We start from the raw sequence: 12,149 nt of genomic DNA, 5'->3' as shown, positions 1-12,149 counted from the left end.
GATACATTCTTAGCGTCAATTAATGCTACAGATAGAGATTGGCTTGAGTATAGTATGCAATTATGGGATTCGTGTATGAGTTAAAATATGTTAGCTTCGTCAAAATTATAGGTATTTTTAGTTTAGCAACTTATTGAATTGCAAATAATATATGTTTCCTTTTAGTGATAATATGTATGTTTGCAGTTAAATACGTATTTCTCACTTAAGTTTGAAAGCAAGAACTACAATTGATTATATTCAAAATATGACAACTGATATACACCATGTACACAACCAAGACATCGGTTATTTTAATTGAATATGTGTTTACACATATGCGGGAATAACAAATTGTTAGAGTTATGTTCTCATAAATAACCTTTAAATTTATGTTAAGAATATATGAGTAGTTTTAACGCTCAGATTGTATTCATCAATAAGGTCCTCAACTGCTTAGAATTGACAAAAAATATATTTAGCTGAAGGAGCACTAGCTGTCAAATTCATGTTCACTGATTTGACTCAAATTGTAATATTTCATTAATAACAATGTTGAACATTGTTATCCTGCAATAGATTGGGTTACTATACAGATACAGCTCCACAGATATCGCTATGTACAAAGCATTTTGTAAGACGTCACTACTCGATTTTAGGTTTGCAGAGCCAAAACTTCACAAAATAAATTAACTTAAATCTTAAAATGAAGGCAACAGTAGTATTCCGCTGTTCGAAAGAGTAATGTTCTTAAACAATGATCATAATAAGGTTTTTATCGCATTCTGTTTTTTTTATTTTTTTTCATAGTAATGATATAGATGTAAAGTTTGCTAATACAATGGCAATAGTGTTTTCATAAAAGTGTAACGTTGTATGCAGTTGTAATATTTTCCAAAGCTATGCATGAGTACTGCGTAGTTCTCGTCAATTTATTCTAATTACGCAATGGGTAGATTTTAATTAAAGATGCCGATATTTTAACTAAAGTAATATATTACGTGTAATCAAATTAACGGTACCAATTTTCTTGCACCAGATGCGCATTTCGACAATTCATGTCTCTTCAGTGATGCTCATGGCCAAAATATTTCAAATCCAAAGCTTACATAAAAGATGAAGAGCTATAATCCAAAAGGTCCAAAAGGTATAGCAAAATCCGTGAAAGGAATCAGAGCTTTGCATGAGGGAGATACATTCCTTAATTTATAATAATTTATAATATTTCGTAACAGCAAATTTTAACTACACAAAAAATCCGTATTTTCGTGTAATTTAGTGGAAGGTATTAGCAAGGAAATCAAAAGAATTGTGCAAATGATGCAAATAAGCATGAAAATTAGCACGAAGCATCATTATAATATACTTTTTAAGAAAAAGTGCTGGTCATTTAAAAGAAAGAGTCAAGATGGCCACGGCTTTTTTTTTTAAATGCTGGGTTTTTGTCAGTTCGAAAATACTTCTTTTAGTAAAAAATATTGTCAGGTTTGGTGGCTACCTTCCTTCTAAGTGACTGTATGATAAGTATGTTATTCTCTGAGTAATTCTTTAGCAGAAATGTAAGTTAAATTAACATAGATGCTTGTAGTTTTGTTGTTATCATGTGAAAGGATATATGAGCTAAAATATAGTGATAAATTAGAGTTATCAATTATATCTTTGTTGTATTGTATTGTATTGTATTGTATTGTATTGTTTTGTATTGTATTATATTATATTGTATGATATTGTATTGTATTGTATTGTATTGTATTGTATTGTATTGTATTGTATTGTATTGTATTGTATTGTATTGTATTGTATTGTATTGTATTGTATTCTATTGTATTGTTTTCCTTTTGTATTCTATTGTATCGTATTCTGTGCAAAATAAAAATAGTCATACGCCTTTAATTATGACTCTTACCCGATAAAATGACAGATACACCTCTGCAACCTAAAGGGTCAGTGGATGTGAAAGAGGATCCATAAAAGTCAATTGTATAACAAAAAAAGCTTTCAATATATGATACCTATAATGAAGATGGTTATAAATAAGAAAGATATGAAACAGAAATTGCAGTAAACCAACTGTTACTACTGGCTGCAGATAAGACGATTATGAATGGTCACTTCTTAGTTTCGATATTGCCAGCTTTGTGTACGACTGTTATCAATTCATTGTATATAAATAAGTAAACCTGTGTACTGGTTTTTTAGGGTAAAACCGTTACAAATTATACGGGAAATTATTCTGTCTTCAGTTTTCATACATTTAAAATTGACACCTGTTGACTTTTAATAGCTATGCAAAAAAAACAAGGACGTTTGAGTATTTCAAGCAAAAATTCAAATACAAGGGGGGCAAACATACGTAATCATGGTTAGATAATTCACAAATAAAGATGTCATATCATAGATAGGATGTCCTTTGGTGCTAATGAAAATTGATCAAAGGATATGACTGATATTTGTCAATGAGAGACCAAAAGGTCGACACAAATAACCGGATGACATCTCGAGGTCATGTTTTTCTCTTACTGTTTATGACGTCTGTACACTAAATTTATTGGATGTTGGATTTATGCTGACTGATAATGTAATATTAGATGCTTAATTTTTTCAATAGTTGTTTGTGACTTTTGTTGATGGGATATTATATACAAGTACCTGATCATGTCCACTCGTTTTTTTTGTTAGATGTATTTCTATATTTATCCATCTGATCAGTTAAGTCTTTTTTCAACTGATGTTAATAGTGTGTTCTAATGTTGTACTGTGACACCACTGTCCAAGGTTATGGGAGGGTTGGGATCCCGCTATAAAGTTTAATCCCGCCACATTATGTCTTGTGTGCCTTTCACAAGTCTTGAGCCTGTAATTCAGTGCTTGTCGATCGTTGTTTAGGTGTTACATTTTTGTTTTCAGTTCAATTTTTGTAAATAAATTTCTCGTTTGAAGTGGTTTACATTTGTCATGTTTGTGCCTTTTATAGCTGACTATGAGGTATGGGCTTTAATCATTGTTGAAGACCGTACGCTGACCTATAGGTGTTAATTTATTTGACATTTGGTCTCTTGTGGTGAGTTGTCTTATAAGCAACTATACCACATCTTCCTTTTTATAGACAGTAGTAAAACATAGAAAAATTAAGCAGCACAAACCACAGACAATGTGAACAATGTAAGACTGAAGACAGGGCGTAATTAAAGTATGACTGTCGATCATAGACGAAGGTAACATAAATAAAAGAGACATATGAATAAAATTTCATTTTAGAAAAAAAAACATCGAGTATGACGAATAAAAATTAAGATTAATCATAGCACATATCGTAAGGTGGGCAAAAACAAAAAAATCAGTGGACCAGTGGACGCCTATCATCACGCGATATAAATGCCAACAACGTTCTTATGTAAAAGGAAACAATTAAAGGCATGAATAATTAAACATGTTAAATGAAAAGTCCATATGATGTATTTCTTAGATACTTTGTCAATTCATGGTTTATGCAGTTTATTATCCTAAGAAATGAATTGGATCGAGCAACCGCGGACAACGGCTATTTACGTCCTTTCCATGTAAATACTTGTTAAGTTGTCTCTATAATCTTTATTATCAACAACCTTCACACCTACACATTTAAAAGCAAGAAATGCAAAGCTTTGACAAAGCTATATACGCTCAATGACTAAAAAGAGCATGAACGAAGCGATCTACTTGGGTAACATTTTACAACGGGATTCAATCTTACTTCTTTTATAACTAGGTCAGAATCATAACTGAAGACAACATTAAAATTGCCTTTGGATTTTTTTATTTGACAAACTGCAACTAAAATTGTCTTTTTAATGTCAAAGTATTGTTCTCCCTTTCTTCGACTTCTTCTATATATTTCATGAGACTTTTAAATCTATCCGACATTTGAAGAGTTTTCAAAACTTCAAAAGAGCATAGTTCAATTTCTTTATCGTTTGAAAGTAAACACGCTCTCAGCAAAAGCACAACGAATGGAAGCAACAAAAAACTATCCATTTATGTATTTATGTCTTTAAGAATCGCCCGTCTGAGTAACTGCAATGCAGATCGAGTTTCCAATGACTTTCCTTGCTCACGGCTATATAAAAATTTAAGATAATAGAACAATGTATTTGATTGATAACTTTCAAACTTCATGGTATACGGAAAGTCTTCAGTTAAAAATTGAAATTTTTCTGAACAAAACCCTATCGCATCGTTTGCTTCTACTTTCGAAATTCTGTTATTTTTTAGAGACAACAAGCTCGATGACAATTGTAGTATGTAAAACATCTTTTGGTATTCCTTTGTTGAGTAAAAAAACGCTCCTAGAAGTAACCATCCAGACACGATATTGTAATATGTATTTATCAGTATCCGAGAAAGACATCTTTTGTAAAGAAGGTAGCGACACTTATTTTTTCCATTTAACACATCAAACGTTGCCAACATTGTTTTGTTTCCTTGTAGAAACATCGTGGTAAGCATTCTTTTTGCAGAATAAGGTAGATTTTTTTGTAAAATCCTATAAATTATTCGTCTACATTGACTATCTTTTCTGTAATAACCTGACAAAACCAAAGCTATAGCACTGAATGTATGCAGAGGTCTTACTGCTGCATCAAGTTCTGACAATAGGGGCAATTCTTTTAAAATACTATTCGGTTTGTGTTTTAAATTTGAAAGTGACGGAGCAGAAAATATAATTTTCCAACTATTCGGTTTATTCATATCGTCTAATAACAGTGAAAGATATGAAAGAACATCATGTGAGAGTTTTCCGTCCAACATATTATGCTCAGGTATGAAATAATTTGGAATATATTCACATGAAATCCAATAATGAAGACGTTGAATGCATGAGAGAAAACACTGCAGTAGATTTTCTTGAATCCAACACAAATGTTGGTCTTCCTCTAAAACCCAAAACAACACGGTTTTCATATGATATGAACATAACTTATCACTAACCCTGTTAATTTTATTCAAGATTTGCTTCAGGAAAATTTTCAGCAACGAATAACATAAAAACTGACAATGATTCAATGAACTAGCTAATAGCTTTTCTGACAGAGAAAAAGAAAATCGCCATTCTAATGGGTTGCCTTCGCTGCTAGAAGACTTGCTACCAACCGGTACTAGTAAAACACCTTCGGTCACTACTTTACAAATGATATCATGTGACGGCCATCCAGAAGGTCTATATCTTAGCAGCCATTGCTTCGCAACACTCGGCCATGTATGGCATTTTAAACAAGGCACAATGTCTATTTCGGAGAAAAACGAATGTGATAAACTTGGCCCGTGAATTTCGCTTAATGCATCATTGAGTTCTTCTTTGGTGGAAATATAATCCAAAAAATCGTCACTGGCTATAATATTCCCCTGAACAGTAATTGTTGGTAAAAATATGAAAGATACATCATCAGTAACTTTTAGTAATGCAAATCCTGGTAAAGCATTTTCTGTGTCAAGTATAATGACTTCTTTTTTGTTGTCAGGCTTACTTTCGTGAGCTTCCCAAGTTTTTAACAAAAGCATCATATCAATATCGCTCCCTGGAATGTCTAACCCCTCAGCTTTGCTGCCACTGCTTATTATTTCTGAATCATAGTAATTCAATACGTCATCATGTAGTTTGCAATATAATCTTTTATATCTGACAATATTTTCAGAACCTACTATTTCGTCACATAGGTATTTGTATAGCCTCAGTGAATTTGCCTTCAGTTCTAGTGCATTCTGCATATTATTAGACACCTGTTAAGGAATAATTAATGATCATAATTGTATTCATTTGGCAATCATTTAACATTTCCTAGTCTCTATATTATTATTGTAGATCTGTTATCATAATTGGTGGTCATCAAATGGTCCTAAGTAAATCTCAGTTAACTTGATTATAAACAAATACTTTTACATTTATAAGTCAGCTGACAAATACAAAAGAAATGATATTTGTTAAAATACATTAGTATCGATGGCGTCATGTTGTCCCTATAAAAACATTGAGCAAGTTTGGTTTTTGAATTTATTGTTGAACAGCATTTGCATCATGCATGTCATGCTCAAAATATTGTTGCAAATTTTTTAACCGAATGTTTACCACGTTGAAATTGACCTCTCAAGTGCCGCAAACAGTAAATTTAAAAAATATAACCTGAATATTATTATACTCCATTATACCCTGCGTTTAATATATATAAATAGTTTAATTTTATCATTTTGTTAAGTAATTACCATTTATTTATTGCTCATTGACATAAAAATCCAGGTTATTTTTCAATTTTCCAAAATGGCAGACAATTTTCACAACATCAGGTAAACAGATTTTAATCGATTTATCTCTTCAGTATTGAACATGTTGAATGACATGCATCGTTAGTTACGTTACATAACTTTTTATATTTGATAACGGCATTTAAATATTATTGATTAAGCACTGCATTGAGTGAACATATTAAGTGACGTAATACATAAATAACATTATTTAAACAAGGTGTACAAATGTATATTATTCTTTACGTAAAAATTAGGGTAAACTTCTCATTAGTTATTCTCTTATTTGTTGTACCTCAAATAATGACATGTTTACCTATGATGTATGTTTGTTTAGTTTACACATCGTTTTCATCATAATGGAATTTGATGCTACAGTCGTAGAAGTGAGATGTATTGCTAGCTATAAAAACCAGGTTGAATCGATCATTTTCTACATACAAAAATGCATGTACCAAGACAGGGATTTGACAATTGTTATCCATACGTTTGATGTGTTTGGGCTTTTGAATTCATCATTTGATAAGGGACATTCCTTTTTCAACTTTTTAAGGAGTTCAGTATTTTGTTATTTCACTTTTCGCGATAATCATAAAAAGGAAGATGGACATGTCGATTCTTTTCTTCTCTTTTGGCAGGAGTATAGACTGCATGAGCAATTTCCATGGGTTTTGATGTTGTGTTGTTATATAACTGCAAATGTTAGGAAGGTTTGAGGTCACAAGCATGTTTGACACCGTCAAATTTTTTTGACAAACTCAGGAAATATTTTATACCAGAATTAAATTTTATGTTTGCACCAGATGTGCGTTTCGTCTACACTGGCAAATCAGTTACCCTCGATTTAAAAAGTGTTAAAATTGCCAAAAAAGTATTAATTTGAAGAGCATTAAGGACCAGAGTTTTGCCAATCACTGCTAAGGTAATCTTTTCCTGAAGTAGAAAAGCCTTTCTATTTCAAAAAGTTTTGTACGCAGTTAATTTATAATTATGACCATACCTATGATAATTCATGTCAACACAAAATAGCAAAAAACACCTCGATGGTTCAATTTTCGAGGTTTTTCTAGGTTTTGTTGTGCAATTCTTGAACATTTCTAAAGTTGACAAGTTTTAAAAAATAGCATTCTTTTTTTTCAAATAAAATAGTCATATAGCATAGGTGTGTGAAGGTAGAGCATTCTAAAAATAGTTCTATGTCAAATCCTGGTTAATTTGTCTCAAGTTTTAAACACCGAATGTATAATTTGTATTTACCTTTAGGATATTCCTAACTTGCAAAACTTAAGATTTATCGGGAGATGTTATCTTGATCATTTTAAAAACCACAATTAAATAACCAACTTTCTTTTGAAACAAGGAGTTACGTATCTTCTAGACCTGTCTTAAAACCGAACATGTGAAAAGTGTATTGATTTAGATGTGAATTATAGGTACGGTGTAACTATTCAGGGAAACAATATCACGAAAATATATTTCAGAAGAATAAAACCAACACCGCGTTCAAAACTTAAATTGTAAATCAATTTACCAGTGACAATTGAAAAAAATTCTAGATTGTTTCGATGGTGAAACGCCAGCATGGGCATATTTAACGAGATAATGTTGCCTGTTTTTTTATTTCCTTTATACGCATAATAGCGATACAAAGCGGACCATTATTTATTATGCTTTTGATCCAAATGGCGTGAATATCAAACACTACACGACGAATTATAAACATATAAGGAACACTAACTTTTTTGATGTAACATGGTTTAATAGTATAAAATTAGTCATTAATTTGTTTGACCATTTACACATTTACAACATCCGGGCATATAAAAAAGATCTATTTCCATCTGATCAATACTGTCTGCGTTATTTTTGTTAAATCCTTGTTTATATACTACTGCTGTGACCAAGTCCATTTGATGCATACATGTACATCCGGTACAACCAACTGCTTGACTGAAAATTAAACAAAACAGGTGTTAGGTTATATCGTGGTATAGAATTTATTTATTCTAAATGGATCAGATGGTACCTCTTTTTCAAAAATGACCAAGTGCATCGGGGAAAATATTCGTCATCAGTTTTACAAAATTTGTTTCATGGAAATAGTTTTGAAACACTGTACCATATATCTTCATAATAAAACCATCATCACTACCAGGCTGAATATTTTGTACTTTAAACCCACGTTTCATCAACTAATGACGCTTGAAAAGGATTGCTGCAAACTTAAAATTCAACATTGTACTAATTTTAAATATTTTATACTAATTTTGGAATACCTTGAAAATCAGTTGTTCTCAAAATATTGGGTTTTTTTTTATAATTTCTCAAGTCAAGAAAACTCTACACAATAAAATAAAATTAATCTACGCTTTATCTTTAATGTTCGTGTTTGATCATAGATTACTAATGATAAATGCTCAAAAATTGCGTCAAGACCAATTTAGTAAAATCAAAGGAAAAGGAAAACCATCGGGCTTTCGATGGCGAAACGTACCATCATCAATTATATAAATGGCATAACCATAGTTATTGGACTGTTTTCATTACGCACTATAATCGTGGGGAAATCTCGTTGTATGCAAAAGATACTCGGATCTTGCATTCGGAAAACAAGGATATAAAAAAGACAGTCAAAACTAAAATTAAAATTTCACGAGTGTAGTTATCAACTACATCAACCCGGGGAAGTACATGTATAGCCTCGGTAATACTCTAACAAATGTTGGACAAACAATATATGTCGATCATGATGGTTCTATATGTCAATTATTCGATTTCCTGTCAAGGTAAATAAAATATGTTGTTGTTCTTAAGAGATACAATCAAAAAGCTAACAGGTAAAATATGATTTGTACATTATCAGTCCTTCACTGTATTGAATGCTTAATGTATGAAATCTTTATCACCAAACATCAACTTAATACTAAAAAACTAAAACTAAAACTAATATAAAACATTACATTAACATATATAAAAATATTCACCATCAAACTTGGAATTAATTTCTCATGGTTTATAATGTCATTATTTTTTATATATATATATTAAATGTGTAATGCCAAAAATCAAAACGTATCAAATTCTTACGAGAACAAGCTCTTAAAAGAAAAGATGTGGTATGATTGTCAATGCGAAAACTTTCCACACAAGAGACCAAATACACAGAAACTAACAACTATATGTTACCGTACAGCCTTCATCAATGACCCAAACCCATACCGCATAGTCAGCTATTTTGATGAACATATCTTATGTTGATAATTTAATAGAGTTTGTCACCGGTTGTATTATATGCAAACCACCATCAAGTCACCGGTTGAATTGTATGCGAAAAACCATCAAGTCACCATTTGGTGTCACTTTGTTTGAGATAGTTTTTGAGTTTATTTATTGTAAAAAAAAATATCTAATGTTTTTGTTCATGTTTTTATCATCGATAATATGCGGATGGTGCTACTTAAGACTCTCCCGGAACAACAAAGTTTATCACAGGTTTTATTTGCAGTGTTTTGTAAAATAAACCCCTATATCATCTTGCACCTATTTATCTAATTAGTCAACTTTGTTGCATATTTATCCTTAACAAAACACACATCAAAGTTAATAGCCGTTATCCCACAGAGTCATGTAAGTTGAATATTTTAGGACGCATATACTTTTATAGCAATGAATTCAACAACTGAACATACAATTTTGGAGTGTGATCTTGTGAAAATATTAAGTTACACAGGAAATTGTCTTTACGTTTTTCGATATCAAGAAGCCATAGAAAACTCTAGTGATGTATACATTTGTTTATAAATATGTCAAATACTATCATATATCATTGTCTATAGATCTAGGAAAATGTGGCATGAGTGCCAATGAGACAACTCTCCATCCAAATAACAATTTATAAAGGTACACCATTATAGGTCAAAGTACAGCCTTCAACAGCAAGCTTTAAAGGGCCCAAAAAATTAGTAAGGTAAAACCATTCAAACGGGAAAACCAAAGGTCTAATCTATATAGAAATATTCTAGCATGAATTTGGAAATTTTATGATTATAAATTAATGCTTCAAAACTATTTCCGTTCCTAAATTCAAAACAGCTCTGAAAATACTAAATATTCGATAATAAAAAACATGTTGAGTTTTTCAGTCAATTTTCAGTCTGAACAACTTGCAGCTCTCAGATTGGTTTACCATGTTGAAATCTAATTTATCGTCATTAACCTATACAAACAACAACATACTAAAATGTCAGAAAAAACAACCACACGAAAATGGATAGGCTGCAATTTACACATCTGCACGATACTATATTTACAAAAATATATCTGAATATTTTTTAAACTCTTTAACCATTCAGACTGCTTAAGGTTGAAATGCTGTTTTTAAATAAAATTATGCGTTTAAAATGTCAACTCATTTAGTAATGTTTTCTGGATTCCTTCTACAATATAATTATCATCAACATACTGTATTGTAATAGAAAAAATGATTCCAGACATGCGCGACACACAATTAGTGGTTACCTGCAGTTGTCATTTTTGAAGACCTGGCGAAATTTGTTGAGATGAACTAAGTCTTTTTGAACCATTAATATATTATGCATCTTATCTGGTGATATGAAGTTAACATTCCTGAAATAACCATTATAAAGTGCTTAATCATACATTTATATATGCAATGTCACACAATAGCAAAATGAAAAATTGAGGTTCGAAATAAATGTTGATAGGAATTGTTCCTTGCTATCGAACTCTTTGTGAGAGTCAATAGTATTATACGCCTTATCGCTTTTTGTCCGCCATTACTTGAAATCACAAAGGATCCCGAAAAATGTCGACGTCACAATAGAAAGTATATAACGCCACGATGAAATAGTTATTATGTTATGTCATCAATAGCTCAAGCGGTTCAGATTCTTGTGGCAATGGGCTCAAATTTCAAAATAGCAATACGGTTTATACATTGGATATGTTATATTGCTGGTAAATGCGCAATTTAAAAATCCTAGGATGTGGTGCTTAACCAAATTCTATTACATCTGACTGCAAACAAAATTTTGAAATTGACAACCTTTCACGGATTATAACGGAGAAATATTAAACGACAGCGGTACATTTAAAAATGCCATTCTTTATAATTTCATGCGTCCAAAGCAGTGTTATAAAGAACACACTAAGTTTAATATTTTAATGCAAGAGATGTATAAGAACCGAAGCAGTTAAAAACTAGTTAAATCAATATGAGGTCAACTCTTAGGGAGTCAATTGAAACCTTAGTTTCTTAATTATCTTTAAATTTAGAAACGGCAAATTACTGCTGAATACATTATGATTATACTTACGAAACACAACACGCATGGAAAACGTCGTTTGTTGTTGCACGTTTCTTTCGATTTAATGTTGTTCCATTATAATCGTTACAAGAAAATGAGCAATTTTTACCATCGTCAAATGTCTGATTAACAGGCTGCAAAAATATCGCTCCTTGTAAAACTAAATTTTGAAAGTTGATACGGTTTTCAAACATTTTGAATATTGCAGGAAAGCGTTTGATAAGATTATCTTTAGTTATATTTGTATCTGTATTGAAGGTTATTGTATTGATGGTGATAGGTCTATGTACACTGTAAAATAAACAAAATACATACTTAAAGACAAATAAAAATAACACTCAATTAATAACTTTTCCAGATGTTGTACACGCCACAAATTATAAAATGAGATCTAAAATTGAACCATAACTTTTAGCAGCTATAGAATCACTTAATTCATATTCACATGTATATGAAATTTAAAAAGGAATTAAAAGTCTAGTAGTCTTATTGAAACTTTAATCATCATGTGTAAGTTAAGGATGTACACTTCTGAGGAGCCAAATTTTTCCTCTGTTAAACTTTTTA

General features: G+C 31.2%; 2 protein-coding genes across 2 annotated transcripts; both read right to left on the bottom strand.

Moving 5' to 3' along the window:
- Window positions 1-3,775: 3,775 nt before the first annotated feature.
- LOC134694746 (uncharacterized) lies at window positions 3,776-6,330 on the bottom strand. The gene is made up of 2 exons (XM_063555793.1): window positions 6,217-6,330; window positions 3,776-5,736 (listed from the first exon to the last, which is right to left on the bottom strand). Exons 1-2 carry the CDS (start codon window positions 6,217-6,219, stop codon window positions 3,994-3,996), a joined length of 1,746 nt encoding a protein of 581 aa, XP_063411863.1. The 5' UTR covers window positions 6,220-6,330; the 3' UTR covers window positions 3,776-3,993.
- Window positions 6,331-7,987: 1,657 nt separating this feature from the next.
- LOC134695052 (uncharacterized) lies at window positions 7,988-11,820 on the bottom strand. The gene is made up of 3 exons (XM_063556227.1): window positions 11,592-11,820; window positions 10,774-10,881; window positions 7,988-8,205 (listed from the first exon to the last, which is right to left on the bottom strand). Exons 1-3 carry the CDS (start codon window positions 11,774-11,776, stop codon window positions 8,034-8,036), a joined length of 465 nt encoding a protein of 154 aa, XP_063412297.1. The 5' UTR covers window positions 11,777-11,820; the 3' UTR covers window positions 7,988-8,033.
- Window positions 11,821-12,149: the final 329 nt, after the last annotated feature.

The sequence above is a fragment of the Mytilus trossulus genome, chromosome 13, assembly GCF_036588685.1.
Source record: "Mytilus trossulus isolate FHL-02 chromosome 13, PNRI_Mtr1.1.1.hap1, whole genome shotgun sequence".
In the NCBI taxonomy this organism is placed as follows: Eukaryota; Metazoa; Mollusca; class Bivalvia; order Mytilida; family Mytilidae; genus Mytilus; species Mytilus trossulus.
This window is presented reverse-complemented; position numbering and strand designations above follow the sequence as displayed.